Raw genomic sequence first — 19,217 nt, forward strand, 5'->3', positions numbered from 1 at the left:
GAACGGCATCCGGCCAGCCAAACAATTCAGTTTAACCCATCCCGCGGCTCATTTCAATAAAACTTTTAGGCCTTTACGTTTTTTTCTTAATTTACACTGGTATAACATAATTACCAATTCCTATATTCTTACTAGCTTCTCAAAATAAGGATATTTAAGTTCGTTTTTCAACAAAATTTTAATCTTACAACCCTGCTACGGACCGGTAACCAACTCCTCGCGGACCGGTGGTTGCCGACCACTGTGTGAAGGCATTACTGGCAGACCCAGGCAAAATTCATTTGTTAAAGTAAGTTGTTTGTTACTTTCTTTTCTCCATCTTTAAAACCACGACAATGTAGCACCAATGATTATACATATTATGTGGTAGCTAGAAAACCTCCACACCAGTGTCCAATTTCAGAAAACTCTATCGCATTACAACTTGTCAGGAATGGAATGTCCAATGGCGACCGCAAGTCTGCCTGACTTGTCGCGAAAGAAGTGTCCGACCTCTGGAAGTTAAATGAGGTAGACTGCGGGAGCACGTCTGGTCCCCCCCGCTCTCGGGCGTTTGAAATCCGGAAAGGCGCCAGGTCCCGATTCAATTTTTGCAGAGATGGTACATCACGCCGGGACCGCTATGAAAACATGGCTGCGCAATTTTCTGTCATCGTGTCTACGCCGCCTCAGAATACCAAAAATCTTAAGAAGGTCCCTAGTGGTTGCGATTCCTAAACCACCAGAAAACCCCAAAAGCTACCGTCCCATTTCCTTGCTTTGCATTCCCTTTAAGATCCTCGAAAGGCCTATATACGCGCGTATTGAACCAACTATTGACCCACTTCTTCCACGGGGGCAAGCGGGTTTCCGGCGCACAGGACATCGAGGACAGTTTTGCAGATAAAAAGAAAGCCGGGGCTTTCTTTACTGACCTCATAGCCGCCCTTCTTCGTCTAATCCCGACAGACACATGGTCCGCATGATTTTGGAGCTTATCCAGAACCGGAGTTACACCCTGACAACAAGAAACGGCAAGCTGAGTAGACTGTGGCGCCTCACGAACGGCGTACCACAAGGCTCAGTCCTGGCACCTCTGTATCCATACTTACGACTTGTCCAAAATGACTTCCAAAAAGTATGCTTATGCTGATGACTTAGCCATTTTGAATTACTCTGGGGATTGGCAATCGTTGGAGGCTCTCACGCAAGATATGACAGCCTTCGTCGACTACCTTAAAAAATGGAGACTGACTCTCAGCGAAAGTAAAACTGTTACGGCAGCCTTCTACCTAAACAACAAGGAAGAACATTTCTCGCTACAGTTAATCGGAACTTTACCTCTATTTTAGGCCAACCTTATGATTATGAGCGAATAGATAGTTTTGTGCAAGTCAATATGCTCACTTCTTCTAGCCCGTTGACTATTCGTTAATCATTTTTCCCATGTCTTTTCCAGAAGTTTGTGTTTATTTATACTATTTGGCTTCAGTTTGCTTTAACACTGCAGTGAATAATACTATTTTTAACCTGAATATGCACAAACAACTGAAAATCAGAAATCAGCAACTGGAACAAACGAGGTCGTGAGCTGGAAACTCACCGCATCTACTCTATGATGACAGGTTGGTTCGGTTCACACAAGGAAACCTGGTGTTCAATAATTAATATTATTCATATTATTATTAGTTAACAAAAAATAAACTTAACCTTTGTCAACAACATAACCAAAAAAACTAAACTTACCTCCTGAACCAGATTTAGAACTTTTTGCATTTTTTTCCACGAAATTCTTCTCCATCTTGTATTCGGGTAATTTCAATAGGTGTGTTTCATTTTCAAACGACATGTTTGTCTTAAAAAAGTTTTTTTTTTCGTTGAATATATTTTTTGGATCTTCCTTTGTACGAACTTTGTTGGGATCAAGGTAAAAGGCAACATCGTTGTATATAACTTCATCGCTTCCTGAATTCGAAGTGTCGAACATTAAGTATATATGATCTTGCGCGACCGCTTTTGTGGTTTCTGCTACACTTTCATGTTCTTTCGTGATTATAGGATTTATCGATTGCAAATTTTTTTCTTGTATCGCTTTGATAGCCGTCGGGATTTGTTTCGTTTGATTGTAACGAGAAACAGCAGGCAAATGTTCATTCAAATTCTTAACAACATTATACTTGCTGTAGCTTTTTTGCTTTCTTGCAAGTTCTTTGTTTTTTGTCGATTTCTTTTTGTTAATTGAGTTAAATTCTTCTTCTAAAACTATAACGCTTGACTTTAATGTGTCAGATCGAGGCTTTAAAGAATTAAAAATTGTGTTTCGGTTTAATATTTGTGTAGGCACAGTTGTAATTGCGTTTTTATCATTTTGGTTTTGTTCATAAAAAGTTTTTACATCGCTAAATGGCAAATTTGCAATTTGGTGTTCATTATTCATAGTTCCCGAACTAATAGTTTGATTCCTTACTTCATGACTTGAATACGTTGATTTGTTTGGAATAAAAGTTTTATGACTAGCTTTTAAACTATGCTGATGCGGAGTATTTGTCATTGCAGGCTCGTTAAGACATAATTTAATTGTCTTTGTCGATTCGTCTTTGGCAAAGTAAACTTCTGGAAACGTTTCACTGTATTGAACATTGTCTCCCTTTACTAATAAACTGAAATTAGTAAGCATATTAGACCCTTTAATACGACCAGGGTAACCGTGCGAAATATCCAATACAGTTTGGTCGGTTGATACTGGTATGGCGTAGGTTTGGATAGTGACCTGAGTTAAATAAACCATTTTATGCTTACTTGTCATTGCACTTAAATTTGTGGTTTTCTTTTGTCCCAAAACGCTTGGTGAAAAATCGTTCAGTATACTTTGCGTTTTCGTACCTTCCAGAATTTTTTCAGCAGTAGATGGTAACGTCGGTTTTGCGAAAGGGACTTCTGAAAGTATGTGACTCTTTTTATCGTTACGAGTTATACTTTGTGGAGCATGGTTGGTATCCGACACCCGAAGATACGACTTACTACGAAAAAGCTGATTGACAGATGTTTTACTATTACTTACGTTTACTTTCACGCGTCTTGTAAATCCGTGACTATTTTTGTTTTCTTTTGTCGTTTCATCTGGCACAGTTTGGGTTTTAAAAGAAGACGATAAAATGTCTATTTTTTTCATTGGTAATATTGTCGTTATTAGACGTTCTTCAGAATGGCTTTCTGCATTATATGGTGTCGATAACTGGCTAGTAACAGTCGTCCATTTGTTTGTTGGGTCGTACTTTGTATGATGAACAAAACCGTTTTTAATTGCACTAGATGAACCATTTGTTTCTAAACTGCTTTTTTCACTCAATAATGTTACATCAGTAATACTCCGTTTTGTTGACAAAAGTTTGTCCTTGTGTTTTTCTTTTTTTTGCAGAGGCATAATTGAAGTAACCGATATTGGCGGGACAACAACAGTTTTAAACTGACTTGTAAGACTCTGTATAACATATCTGTCAGACTGTGAAAAATGTCGAACTTTATAAGATTCTTTAGTATTGTATGGTATTGTGGAGCTGATATTAGTGAAGTAGATATTTCTTTTGTTTAACAGAAAATTCTGATCATTTTGACTGGAAGTAGAAGTACGGTTCAAATCAGTTACGTTAGCGTTTTGAGGTAGTTGAGTTTGACGCACATTTGTAGCTTGCGTATAGTTATATTTTTTAGCCCAGGAATAATTAAAAAAGAATGGAGATTTTGAAAAATAGAGATCCACTGAAATATTCTTGGACGCAATTCCAGTGAAGTCCTCTGAGTTGTTTCGTTTAATTTTTGATGAAGAGGTTAACATTACTGTGGGACGTAAATTTACTTTGCTATTAGTATCCTGCTTTTCCAGTAACTTGAGTGACAAATTTCTAAAACCTGGTTTTCTATCACCCATAAGCCGAAAAACATTTTTAGAAGTATTTATGCTAACGTTTTGAAGAATTTGAAACTTCGTGATAATGTGGGTACCGGCAGTGGTTTGCGTTTCTTTTTGTTGTGCGCCTGTACTAAAACGAATATAGGGCAAATCAGTCGATCTTTGCATTGGTTTGCCTTTTGTTGTTGTTGGAACTGTGTTTTTAAGAGCACTAGGGGGTGCGATTTGAGTTCTGCCTTTGCGCTCGAAATAATAATAAACGTCAGAGACCGATTTTGTACTGGGATCACTTGTTTTTTCGTTTAATTGTAACAGCAGAATATTTTTGGGTGTACGTGTTCTCTGGATTTCGTGAGATGAAGAAACATGAATACCACTGGCGTTATTTGAATAATCAAGTCTTTGGAAACCGGTATTGTTTTTTTTACATGTTTCGTTCCCTTTAACACAAAGTGATAAGTAACATGAAATATTTTCTTTCAAGGTTTGTTCGTTGCAAATTATTTTTGCTTCTCCAAGAATTATCTAAAATAACAAAAAGCTAAAGTTATAACTTATTGGTATGGTTTCTTTATAAATAAAACATCGTTTTGTCCAAAAGAAAAAAGCAAACAAAAATACATTATCAATTTGCGCAAAAATGCATTTACTACATTTATTAACAAAAAAGTAAGTTTTGAAAAGGTAGGGCCGTTATTCTCTTGGTGATTTTTGTTTATACTTCGAGCGATAAAACACATTTATATCAATTAGGTTGGCAAAACAGTCATTTTAGAACATGGACACGATGTGACTTTAACTTAAGAGCTCTTTCAAAACAGGCTTAAATACTTTTTGTTTAGTAGACTAAATTTCTAACTAATCGATAAAAAATAAATTTTGTAGTTAAATTATGTAGAGAAAGTGTTGTAAACAGGTCATTTTAAAACAGTAAGTCAAACCGAACCAGAAGGAATAAAATCGATCTAGTAAATTATAAGCTCTTTCTTACATCCACGTTCCCATCTGTGAGATTTTGGAATGGCGTGTGACAAGATCGCGTCCTTGTTTTAAATCCACATACTCCACAAGTTTTAGAGCAGCTAGACCAGCTGTTCCAGGCACCAATAACACCTTCAACTGTGGTTAATAGTATTTTTATCGTAGCTTAAAATCAGTAACAAGTTAAGTTTAGCATACCAGGACAGCCATGCATTTTCAGGCAATGGCGTCGTTGATAAAACGTTCCTATGCAATGTTGGCGACTTTGTGTGGGAGATTGATTGCAAAGACGCATTCTGGTTTGCGAACCCTTTTCACTTGAGCAAAGTTGTGCCGTACAAGGACTCCATGACATCCAGTTGCCCCAAACGCTTTCAACTTGACACTTCTCTGTCAATATGATAAGTTTTGTTCAGCTTAACTATTTTCTATTTTGCCGAAAAAAAAGTTTGAAAATATTTCTTTCCTCCCGAAAAATGAACAGACCAAGCGTGGTTATACTGTTGATTTTTGTTAAATTAGAGCGGGTAAAGTTAACTTTAAAACACAGCGCAGCGAACTGTGGAGCGGTGCCCCTACATTACAACGTTCTACCTTCTAAATTTTCTTTTTACGGTTATTTTAAAATCTTGTTTAACTTGACTCGGTTCCCTTAACGACAGCGAATAAGAGGACCTTACGGGCTTCTAAATATGTTTCAGAAACTAAAGCTCGAAAATTGTATTTTGTGATTATGCTTGAATTGGCTTTTGGAAGGCCAACCAAGACAAATTTGTACAGTGTAAATAGGTTATAAAACAAGGACAACAATGCCCATATTTTTATAATTGTGTTGCATTGATATCGAGCAAATTGGTAATGCCATCACAAGCAAAAAAATACAGAAAATACTGTTATAAACATTTGTCCAGTTTAGAGATTGAGGCAAGCGGATTTAATTACAAGTCTCATTAAACTAATTAGCCTCGGCGAAATAATAAAGGGGCGCATGTTTTTGTTATTCGTTAATTACTTAAAACGATTAATTAAACATGTAAAAATGGCCACTGCCACCACAAGATAAACAACTATATAATGCAAAAACAAAGTTCGAGCTGAACCAAATTCCATAAACTAGGCCTAGTTGGTTAATTCTGCCGGCTCGCGTACAATGCGTATAATATAAAGCAGTGCTTGTCAACCTTTTTCGGAATGTTACACCCTTTTTACGTTTACTCAAAACTTGTACACCCCAGTCCACGCAATACAACGAATCTGTAGTAATCCTAATCGGATAAGGATAAGCAGGGCTGCAAGTATAAAAAATCCGTAGTATATCTTTATACAAATACAAAATTTCATCAGTCATTTAATGCGAGCGTTGCTGTTGTCATTTGTGCGAACCGAGGCAGTAGCCGTGTTTCGAGTGCTCCTATCATAAGCAGATATCCTTGATAAAATTTCTTTTTTGGTTTTAATTTCAACAAGAGCAGAAAATCTTTGTTCGCAAAGGTATGTCGTTGACATGCTAACAAGGATGGAAATCGCTTTTTTACTGAGATTTCGGTATTTAGGAATGTTGAGAATTCCACCCGAACCCGATCAGTTAGAAATTAGTGCAGTTCTAAGCAAAAGAGTCTACGACAATTTGGGCATCAAAGGGCAGAAAAGTCCGACGTTTAGACCTTAAGGTCGTGGCAATGTACTAATTGAATCTTTATGTAAACTCCCGGCATAGATAAATTAAAAATATTCATTGAAAGTTCACAAAAGATAAGAATAACGCTAGCCCGAATCCTAACCGAAATAATGTGTGTTAATTAAATAATTATTTAAACGCTGGGGAAAAAGCCCAAACTCTGGTGGGCATAAGATAATTTCTCGTCCATGTTATATATATATAGGATTGTTACGTAACACATTGATGTATTGGAAGTGTTTATGTAATAATTAAATAAACGCACAATATTTGAGTTAGGGTGCTGGTTATCGTTTGGGTTCGAGTGGGTCAAGTATTATTAAACTTGATCTTCTTATGCAGATTCGTTAAGTCAAATTAGTGCATTGTTTAAGACCTTAAAGCCTAAAAGTCAGACTTTTTGATCCCTTGGATACCCGAATTGTCCTAGACCTTTTTGCTTAGAACTGCGCTAATTTCACGGATCGGGTGAAAATTAAGTATAGTTTTTAAACTGTTTAAACTCTGCCTTTTAAACCAAATATGATCGTATACAATAAGTTCACTGGTTAAGTAGCCCAAGTTACTCTTCTAAATTTTACGCGCAGAACCAAAATATGTGGCCCGCGGTGCTTTGGTGTTTGACCCGCACCACAAACATTCAGTTGTAGGTTTTTGAAATTGCCTCAGGGCATCGTTGCAACCATATTTTGCTCTAACTAGTGTGTCACAAACTTTTAATTCAGATATTCTTAAGTTACTATTTTGTGCTGACAAACCTTAAACGTGTACAGCAAAAACTGCAGATGCTTACTTCAACATCGTTTACGTCGTTTATGTCGAATAGCCACAAAGACATTTCAAAACACAAGTTACTACAGGTACAAAGTTACTACAGAAGTGGTTGCACTATAATATAAGATAATAGGAACAATATCTCACAATGGCCAGTGAGAGGCGGCAAAGTAACGCAACTCCTATCAGATAGCTAGTCATCGACCTATTGTCATGCGTTATATTACACCCCTGTACACCCCATCAAAGAGGTACACCCTTAGAAAATTATGGTACACCCTAGGGTGTATGATACACTCGGTTGAAAAGCACTGCTATAAAGATATAGTTAAATGTCGTTAAATATAGCTCATAACTACATTTATTGACAGAATTTTAACTGACAGACAATTTCAAAAAGCTTATTGGATTTTTTTTTTAATTTTGTAAACAATTTATGTGAATTTTTAATGGATTATGACTTAAATAAATTTTGAGCTATGTAAAAATAGTTTGTTTTTTTTTATATATTTTTTTTTTTAATTTTGACTTTTTTGACAAAGTCAAAAATAATAACCCTAATCATGACCTATTCCTATTCTACCAGCTTGTTAAAAATAAGGATATTTGAAGCATTCTTTTAAAAGAAGTCACACTATGTATTATACATAATAATATATTTCAGATCCCCTTTGACCAGGTCCGTCACGACACTTTCCATAGTTACGTAATACAAAAACTTTTAAAAAAGCATATGATTGCAATATAAAAAATTAGGACTACGAACCACCGACCGACACCTGAAAAGTATAGAATAAACACGCCTACAAGGCTTGCCAGATAAAGCAAAAAAATAAAAAACTATAGAGACTAAAACTTGCTAAAACTAAGTAAAATGTATACGTTTTTTTCAAAACCTTTCCTGCTCAAATATCAAAATTATATATCATGTTTTTATGGGACATTGTTTATAAACATTGTTTGCATGATTTATTCCATTGCACTTTATAGGGTTAGCACGCTTGAACGTCGTGATATTTTATCCCATTTTTTTGATAGATTGTAAGTTCTAGGAGTTAGATTTTGCAATGGAAATATGTATTTGTGAACGTGCTACACAATGTTGTGAACGTGCTATACACTGTAACTCATATGGCGAGAGCACACTAGTTGTTTTAAACCTCACGAGAGCTTAATAGTATAGCTGGGATTTTTTGTCATACCAATCAACCATGGAGTATATTTAAACGTCAGTTAATGTGTTTTGAAAATAAAATTACTTAAATTGTGACTCTTTTCCAGGTTTTTTACGTACAGTTCGGGTTTAAATCAAAAATTTATTCTTGAAACTTTGCTACAGACCTACAGGTAACAAACCCCTGGCGTACAGTACGTACGGCTTAGATCTAAAAGTTTTGCTCACTTTTAAGTTTTTTTTCCCATGGTGCGGACCCTAATAATAAAGTAGACGAACAATATGAAATTGGATTATTTTGGTTTTTTTTTCGTAGAAAAAATTAGCAGGAATTCGAAAGGTTTGAATTTTGAGATTCTGAAAACGTTCGTAGGTTTTCTTTCGTGACCTAGGGGGCTTGCGCAATGCTCTGTATCGTTATGAGGGCGAATATTTTTTGACCTGAAGAAAAGAAATTTTGACCTGAAAAATTAATATTTGGACCTATAAATATAATACTTTTGGACAAAATTTTGACCTATGAAGAATAGATTAATTTAAATCAGTGGTTCCCAAAGTGGGCGGCAGCGCAACACGACGCAATCCAAAACGAAATCGCACACAAAGATACCACGCAGAGCTAAGAAAACAGAGCTTCACACAATGAAATTCACACAATGTCCTATTCCCTTCGGAAAACCAAGTCGGGGGGTAGCCGATCTTAACCATCAGGGTTGGTAGCCGATGTCGCATATACGGGCGTTCGCATAATGTCGCATATACAGGCGAATTTCTCTACCGAACATACTTTGTGGTGTAAAGCGTCGGAATGGCGTTCTATCAGATTTCAGTTGGCCATTATGAAGTGTTTGTGTTGCCTGATAATTATGACGTCATATCATGTCTTCATCATGACGTCACACTTATCAAGTGCTGTAGTAAATAGCTCATATTTGGCTAGGTCGCATATACGGGCGTTCGCATAATGTCGCATATACGGGCGAATTTCTCTACCGAACATACTGTGTGGTGTAAGGCGTCGGAATGGCGTTCTATCAGATTTCAGTTGGCCATTATGAAGTGTTTGTGTTGCCTGATAGTTATGACGTCACATCATGTCTTCATCATGACGTCACACCCATCAAGTGCTGTAGTAAATAGCTCATATTTGGCTAGGTCGCATATACGGGCGAATTTCTCTACCGAACATACTGTGTGGTGTAAGGCGTCGCAAAGACCCCTGGCGTACCAGGACCAGCGGTTGCTGACCACTGGTGTACAGTACGGCTTAGATCTAAAATTTTTGTTCACTTTTAAGTTTTTTTTCCCATGGTGCGGACCCTAATAATAAAGTAGACGAACAATATGAAATTGGATTATTTTGTTTTTTTTTCGTAGAAAAAATTAGCAGGAATTCGAAAGGTTTGATTTTTGAGATTCTGAAAACGTTCGTAAGTTTTCTTTCGTGACCTAGGGGGCTTGCGCAATGCTCTGTATCGTTATGAGGGCGAATATTTTTTGACCTGAAGAAAATAAATTTTGACCTGAAAAATTAATATTTGGACCAATTTGGACCTACAAATATAATACTTTTGGACAAAATTTTGACCTATGAGGAATAGATTAATTTAAATCAGTGGTTCCCAAAGTGGGCGCCAGCGCAACACGGCGCAATCCAAAACGAAATCGCACACAAAGATACCACACAGAGCTGAGAAAACAGAGCTTCACACAATGAAATTCACACAATGTCCTATTCCCTTCGGGAAACCAAGTCGGCGGGTAGCCGATCTTAACCATTAGGTTTGGTTGCCGATGTCGCATATACGGGCGTTTATGTCGCATATACGGGCGGCTGTAGGTCGCATATACAGGCGGTGATGTCGCATATACGGGCGTTCGCATAATGTCGCATATACGGGCGAAATTCTCTACCGAACATACTTTGTGGTGTAAGGCGTCGGAATGGCGTTCTATCAGATTTCAGTTGGCCATTATGAAGTGTTTGTGTTGCCTGATAGTTATGACGTCATATCATGTCTTCATCATGACGTCACACTCATCAAGTGCTGTAGTAAATAGCTCATATTTGGCTAGGTCGCATATACTGGCGTTCGCATAATGTCGCATATACGGGCGAATTTTTCTACCGAACATGCGTCGGAAAGACGTTCGAACAGATTTTAGTTGGCCATTATGAAGTGTTTGTGTTGCCTGATATTTATGACGTCATATCATGTCTTCATGGTGACGACACACTAATCAAGCGGTGTATCAAATTACTCATATTTGGATAGGTCGCGTAATAATTTGTGTTAGCAAAAACTTAAAATTAAATAATTTTTTTTCCTAATCCTTCATGTCACTTCAGTCTCGGTCCTCAATTTAAGAACCACTGTGTTTAATCAATAAATCCAGTTTGATATATAAGCATGACATTTATATTTCATTTACTTATCTGTTGTTTCAATAGCCTACTGCAAGGGTCTCAAACTCAAATTGCTCTGAGGGCCAAATGAGTGCGTGTAAAATGCCCAAGGGCCGCAATTCATAATGAAATGTCAACCAACAATAACGCATAATAAGAACACAATTAAAGATAAACACAAGGCGGCTGATGATCTAGGCCGGTCATGTTCAAATGGCGGATCGCGATCCGGTTCCGGATCTTTTCAGCGTTTTGTGCGGATCTTTTAATGTAGTCTTAAAAATAATGTTTTCATGTAAATACAAATTGTCAGTGTTAATGAATTTTGTAAAAAATCAATCATAGAACGAGACTCCCAAATGCTAATTTTTGTGAGCGTTTGAGGATATCAGTCAGCGACAGAAAGCCCCAATTCGATGGTATTGTAAGACCTAAAGTCTAAAACAGGGGTCGGCAACCTACGGCCCGCGGGCCGGATGCGCCCAGCCAATGTAATTTATTCGGCCCGCTGCCTCTTTGACAAACTAGATACGAGTCCATTTCAAATACTTTTTGACTATTTTAACTCGTAAGTGCGAAAAATTTTCCCGCTTCGAGGGAATCATCTTTCTGCGTCCGGCTTGTTTACGTTTTGATGCGGTCGTTTGAACTAGATCAGCGCTTCGTTACCGTTAATGGAAAACGCATTCAAAAATATTAAAGCCCATACAGAAGTAGGTATCATTTTGAACGTTTCGAATAGCTCTTTATTCATTTTCAACATGTCTCTATGTTGAAAATAAATAAAGAGTTATTCGAAACGTTCAAAATGATACCTACTTCTGTATGGGGTTTGATATTCTTATTACGTCTTACTACAACCTCCAACCATTATGCTCCAAAGCATTCAAAAATGTTGGATATATATTTTTTAACATTGTGTAATTTCGGTAATGTAATAAAAAACTTGCAAGAAATTTAAAAGAAATGCCGGTATACCTAAAAAAATCGCGCTCGCTTCGCTCGCTACGTGCGCCCTGACTTACAAAGGTTAACAAACACTAAACAAGATTAACTATTAAACTTATCGCGTTTACATAAATAAAGCACCATGAAAATTAAAGCGTGTCCAATATGTTTACTATTCGTATTTGGTGGATCATCATGTTGTCAGGTTTGGCTGTGGTGGATCATGGCAGAAATCATTTGAACACCCCTGATCTAGGCTATAGTTGTTTTTTCTTCTGGCTACGTAACCAGCAGCGTTTTTCATGGACAATGAACTCCTCGATGTTGGCTTTAACTTGTCAGCAGAAACCAATCTCAGAATTGCCCACAGATATGGGCTGCTTAATGTTGTCAAAAAAATTCTTGGTTTGCAAAATGCGGGTTTTAGTTCTTTTGCCCTGGTAAGCATCATATTTATCGCGGTGCATTGTTTCAAAGTACCGATACGCATGCTATCCTATATTCCTTTTTAACAGCTATTATTTGCTGGCAAATAAGGCAATGACTTGTATCTCTGGTCGCGGTGACAAAAATAACCCAACGTTATTGTGACAACTGTACAGAAGTGAATAGGCAATGTGACGTAATAGCAGATCTGTCACCGCGTAAATGGTAGCGTTTGATATGTGATAGTGAAGTTTAGGGCTACTTTATTTTTAGCACCCAAAAAGAGGACATTTTCTTGCCTGCAAGTAAAAAGGAAGATAGAATTGTTACGTTTGAGAAATACGTGCCATATCCACAAATTTTCCTCTGCCTTGCACACCCCCTACGAAAAGCAATTCGAAATTTTTAACTTACTGTTAACTGCTGCAATAAAGCTTTTTTCGCGAACTCTCCTGTATTGCGTGGGTATAAAACTTAAGTCTTTACTTGGAACGTTGCACACGTTTGTTAAAATAGTTTATAACAGTGGTTCTCAACCGGGGGTCCACAAAAACTTCTAAATATACCTATATTAAATTAACTAACGCTGGGGCTTGGGATACCTGCTTAAACACAATCTTGGTAACATTGTACCATGTTGTAAATCGCATTGAGTGTGACGTAACATTTCCATTGTGATGTAACACAAACATATTGTAAAACGACTGGGCGAACATCTTGCCACACACACACACACACACACATCTCACAAACTTTCTCTTTTATTATGTAGATATGGATAAAAAATTTATAAAATTATGGATAAAAAATTCAAACGGTGGATTACTTTTATCGTTTATCTATAAGTTAGCAAAATTATAATTAAATAGGGCCGTTATACCTTCGATGATATAAAAACATGCAATGGCACTCAAAGCGACTTTGTGCTCTTTTTTATTATTCCAATATAAATGTATTTTGTGTGTGTTAATTGGCAGCTGCTGTATTTTTTTAGCAAGAATCACTAAAAGCGTCAGCATAATAAAACATCTATTCACGACCCTGTATCATCCGATGTGCAAAAGGGTGCTCAAAAGTACAAAGGAGCCTGTGCTACAATCGGCCCAAACAATTGAACACGTAGGATATATCCATGCATTGCTGTTCGCCTTCAGGAAAGTCCCTCAAGATCCTACGGGATTTTCGCCTTGAATTGCACTTAATGTTGCTTTCAACGGAAACCAACAAGCTACTTCTACAATTGAAACGGCCATTCCGGGTGAATGACCAGATTGACATAAACTACTACGTTTTCGGACGATAGAATCAAACATTCCATGCCAACATGTTAAATAAATAGCGTCTCTGGTCGTTGAAGCCTCGGCGGGATACGATGAGTCGACAGAGGGTATGGGACGATCGGAGGCCATCAGTCTGGCATCGGCCGTTTTGGTGACTACGTTTGGACGCCCTAGTCTGGCCGGTGCCCTGACGGCACCAGATTTTTAGTCCTGTTCGAAGTTATTGGTGGGTAATGGGTGGAGTTAAAAAAATGGGTTAGTGTTGTACTTTGGGATGGGGTTGCTTAGTTAAAGTGTTGTTTAGACCTGATTCTGACCTTTTAGGTTTTACTCCGACGGATTTATGACTTATTCCGATTTACACGGTACTGATACCATTAGGTATTGGTCCTATTTTGGCCTTATTTCGAATTGCATTTTATTCTGACGTTGGTGCTGTTCTTATCTCGATCTTAAGGCTGGAGTCCGCCATACACCTCTTCGTGTACTAGTTACACAAATTCTCCCGTATATGCAGCATCATGCGACTGCAACGTATATGCGACCTTTAGTGGTTAACAAGTCAGTCCAATAAGTGTAATTTACTACAGCACTTGATTAGTGTGACGTCACGATGAAGACATGATATGACGTCATAACTACCAGGCAACACAAACATTTATAATGGCCACCTAAGATATGATAGAACACCATTTCGACGCCTTGCACCACATAGTATGCTCGGTAGATAAATTCGCCCGTATATTCGACATTATGCGAACGCCCGTATATGCGACCTAGCCAAATATGAGCTATTTACTACAGCACTTGAGTAGTGTGACGTCGCCATGGAGACATGATATGACGCCATAACTCTCAGGGAACACAAACACTTCATAATGGCCAACTAAAATATGACAGAACGCCATTCCGACGACTTACACCACACAGTATGTTCGGTAGAGAAATTCGCCCGTATATGCGACATTATGCGAACGCCCGTATATGCGATCTAGCCAAATATAAGCTATTTACTACAGCACTTGAGTAGTGTGACGTCATGAAGAAAACATGATATGACGTCATAACTGTCAGGTAACACAACCACTTCATAATGGCCAACTAAAATCTGTTCGAACGTCTTTCCGACGCCTTACACCACACAGTATTTTCGGTAGAGAAATTCGTCCGTATATGCGACATTATGCCAACGCCCGTATATGCGACCTAGCCAAATATGAGCTATTTACTACAGCACTTTGATTAGCGTGACGTCACGATGAAGACATGACATGACGTCATAACTATCAGGCAACACAAACACTTCATAATGGCCTACTAAAATCTGATAGAACGCCATTCCGACGCCTTACACCACATAGTATGTTCGGTAGAGAATTTCGCCCGTATATGCGACATCACCGCCCGTATATGCGACCTACAGCCGCCCGTATATGCGACATCGGCTACCAACCCCTCTCATCTTAACGGCGATTCCCGCGACCGATCGCATTAGTTCGGCAAAAAAGGTCTAAAATAATTAAATTTGTGACACGCTTTAACACCGGGGTGAGACAATATTTCAAAAAGTTTAAACATATTTAAAAAAAAAAATTCCACTTACCAATTTCATAGCGTGTGCAACTGACAATGCCCCATCTATGATGGGCCGTTAACCGTGGCTTAATAGCATTTCTAAAAGCAGCGAATCCAAACGTGCTTACAATTATATAGACTGAAAATTTATTTTCGGTACATATCTTGTTTTTGCCCTCAAATGTTTCAGACCAATTTTTGTCCGAAGCTTTATAGAAGAAGAATACATTGTAGAATTCTCAAATTTTCAGACAAGGCATATAGTGCTATGTAGATGTGCAACAAGTTTATGAGTCTATTCCCCTAGGTACCTTCGATTGGGGGACAAACAACCTAAGATATTGTGACGTCATCGTTTTAGCTCTCTGTAGCTATCAATTCCCATCTAGCGGTAGAAAAACTCAATACAGAATTCGGTTATAGTGGCTTGCTTTGTTTAGCTCGCGAAGCGACGAAGTGACTGAACGCCTGCTGCGCTTTATTGTCCCGCAGTGCGTCGTTAATTGTGCGCAGTGGCTCGTCTTAGTAATTCATTGGCAAGTATGATTATATTAAGAGAATGATTATATTTTCTTTTTAAACATGTCAGCTGTCCAAAATTTAATAGTATGGCCGTACGCATTACCTACAAAAGTCTATTTATCAAATATATTTTTCGAATATCCCCCAATACCTCGTCGAATTTGAATTTATTTGTCGTAGTATATATTGAAGAGATGAGGCCATGTATTAATGTTTTACCCATCGTAGAACACAGGGAAGCATTACGAGAAGCTACATTTATATGGCGTTCGTGAACTGTGTCGCCAGATTGAACCATAAGGAAAAAACTCGAAAGTTTTCACAAAGGTAAAGTTTTGACGCGGAAAGTGCCTATTTGTCACTGTCTCTGGGAATGGGATTTTTGTTTTGAAGTGGCAAAATGAAATTAAATATAAAGTTAATATTTTGATAAAGTAAAATTTGCATATAGTCTTTGCCAAACTTACGTAAATGAAACTATCCCTTTCGCATATAAGTCATAAGTTAAGGCGGGATTTTTTTTCGTGCGCTTTGCCTTTCAGAAAGAGGCTTTTCTTAGTAAATCATATTTAAAAGTTACTCTGGTAAATAACGCTATTTATAACAACCCATAAAATAAAATAAAGTAAACACTAGGCCAAGGGTCTCAAACTCAAAAAGCTCTGAGGGCCAAATGGGAACGTGTAAAATGCCCAAGGGCCGCAATTCACGATGAAATGTCACAATAAAACGATAACACAAATATAAACACAATAAAAGATAAACACAAGTAGGTTGATGAGTTAGGCTAGTTGTTTTTTGTTCTGGCTACTTAACTGGCAGCGTTTTTCATGAACAAGGACCTCGATATTGGGCTTCAACTTGTCAGCAGAAACCAATCGCAGAGTTGCTTGCAGGTGTTCATCAGTGATACGTGACCTTAGCACAGTCTTGTTGATCTTCATCGATGAAAAAAATTGCTCACATACATATGTGCCTCCAAACATTGCAATAATTCTTGCTGCAGCAGAGAGTAACTTCGGAAACCTTTCTCGTGAAAGAAATCTATAAGAATCGTAAATTTCTACCTCTGCATATTTTTGCTTCAGGATAGTATCACATTGAAGTTCCACCAACTCCATTTGCAACTCCTCGGCTACATTGTCAATTTCTATAGCAAATGGCGTTCAAAAAAGTCGAAACTGCGGCTCTAATACTTCAAATTCTGCAAAGCGCACGTCAAATTGCTGAATTAAATTAGACAACAAATCTGTATATTTTCTCATGCATTCAGCCTTAACTTTTCCTAAAGACTTCAGAGTTGAGAAATGAGCCAAATTCTCCTCACCCAACTGCTTCAACCATAAACGTAGTTTGACTTTGAACGATTTCACATGGTCATACATCTGTGCAATAATTTGTTTTTTACCTTGAAGCTTCAAGTTTAATTCATTCAAATGATGTGTAATCTGTTAGGAAAGCAAGATTGCATTGAAAAGTAGCATCAGCCAACAAAGGAACTGCCCTGTTTTTCATTTTCATAAATTTCTGAGTGCAAAGAAACGCTTCAAAACATTTCCACGACTCAGCCACCTGATTTAAACTGCCTGTGGTTCAACCCCCGAGATCGTATAAAGTTGACTGTTTTAACAACAACATCCATGACCTCCTTCATTTGTAGACTTTTACTACAAAGGGCTTATTGGTGTAAAATGCAGTGTACACTAGCGAAGCTGATTCTTTCGGTTTCAAGACTGTTTAGTTTGTTTTTCACAAATCCAACTACACCCACATTGCTAGAACGCATTGCCGGTGCACCGTCTGTGGCCAAACATACAAGCCTATCCCATGGCAAGCCATGTTTCTCGAAGCACTTTTCCAAGGCTTGAAATATATCTCGTCCAGTTGTAGTACCCTTCAATGGTATTAATTCCAGAAACTCTTCCATCAGATTTAGAATGCAGTCTACACCCCTGATAAACACAGCACATTGTGCGGTGTCTGACACATCTGTGCTCTCATCAAGGGCAATCGAAAATGCTTCGAAGTCCTTTGCGGTCGCAACTAATTGTTTCTCCACATTTGCAGCTAAATCTGTGACCCTACTTGCAACTGTATTTGGGGATAAGCATATACCTTCAAACAGTTTTTTTTTACCAGGACATAAAATGTCACTTGTTTTCACAAGGCATTCTTTTATGAACAAACCCTCCGTAAAGGGCCGTGATGACTTTGCTATCATTTCACTGATAACAAAACTCGCTTTTACAGAGTCTTCGTTGGACTGATTAATATTTGCAAAGAAACTTCTTTGTTTGCAAAATGCTGACTTCAGATCGTGTCCAAAACTGCCTTTACTGATGACAAGATCAATTCTTGTCCTATCGTATGCGACATGCCTTTTCTCGCAATTATCAAAGACAAATTGTAAGACGCACATAATCCATCATTACTTGTATGGGAAAGGTTAAAATATCGTGCCAACAGTTTTCCGTCTTTTTAAATTGTCCCAGAACATTTGAAAAAATGTTGCACTCCTGCCTACTTTATCTGGGTGAATTTTGCTAAATGCTCAGCAATTCTGGACGGCTTCATCGTTTCATTAGAAAACACTATAGAGCGCAGCAAACACATCGGCTGTGATTCGGAATTTGGGGCTAGAATAAATCCATACTGGAGATAACTTGAATTGTATTGCCTGCATTTTCGTTTGGTTGAACTCATTATTTAGCACTTTAAGGACGGAATAAAATAACTATACCAGGTACCGGCTCACTAAGTAAAATCTAAAAATATTGCTATTAACAATCACAGTAACTTCCTCGAGGCTTAAATACCCTTGAAAAAGAATATTTTGACACAATAGTGTTCTAATGGTCTACTAACGTAACCATAAGAATAGTAAGTCAAACAAATGTATTTAATTTTGAGTTTAATCGAAATTTCTTAGACTATGCAACCGAAAACAGGATAGGCCTAGTAAAATAAGTAAATCGAAACATAAAACTATTATACAAACAGTGCGAATGTGTACTTTGGCACTGTTCTCTTACTGCCCAATTTATTATGAGCGCCCCCCAATCGCCCATTTATTTGCCAGCGCCCCCTTGAGAGGCGCCAACGACCCAAAGGGGGCGCTGGCGCCCTCTTTGGGAACAACTGCTTTAAATTAATCTATTCCTCATAGGTCAAAATTTTTATCCAAAAGTATGATATTTAGGTTCAAATTGGTCAAAATATTAATTTTTCAGGTGAAAATTTATTTTCTTCAGGTCAAAAAATATTCTCCCTCATAATGATACAGTGCATTGCGCAAGCAAATGCTAAAGCATTAAATTGAAGTTTTGAAAACCACTTTTTCAAAATGCCGTCGGGAAGCTAAACCGAGGTAAGTCCAGACTTCTAGGGGCGTTTCAGGATGACCGTAAAACTAACAATTTAAAAGATAAATGATTGAAAAGCAATTTTTCTCGAGACATTCGGAATTCGACAATGTAGCGTTTCATCACTTTGTAGGTGTGGCGCCGTATTGATTTCAATTTGTTAGTGCAACATACTTATTATGTGGAGCAATTGTTATGGCT

At 37.7% G+C, this 19,217-nt stretch overlaps 1 protein-coding gene across 2 annotated transcripts in view; it reads right to left on the reverse strand.

Annotated features, from left to right (window-relative positions):
• Positions 1 to 19,217, reverse strand: part of LOC146148600 (properdin-like) — a 50,264-nt gene that overhangs the window by 12,419 nt on the left and 18,628 nt on the right. For both annotated transcript variants that reach the window (XM_083387454.1, XM_083387455.1), the window contains exons 7-8: positions 5,069 to 5,260; positions 4,881 to 5,008 (exon numbers count right to left, since the gene is read on the reverse strand). In XM_083387454.1, the coding sequence (XP_083243580.1) occupies positions 4,881 to 5,008; positions 5,069 to 5,260 (320 nt within the window). The remainder of the gene's footprint in view (positions 1 to 4,880; positions 5,009 to 5,068; positions 5,261 to 19,217) is intronic.

This window comes from Ascidiella aspersa, chromosome 4, assembly GCF_963924565.1.
Source record: "Ascidiella aspersa chromosome 4, kaAscAspe10.2, whole genome shotgun sequence".
In the NCBI taxonomy this organism is placed as follows: domain Eukaryota; kingdom Metazoa; phylum Chordata; class Ascidiacea; order Phlebobranchia; family Ascidiidae; genus Ascidiella; species Ascidiella aspersa.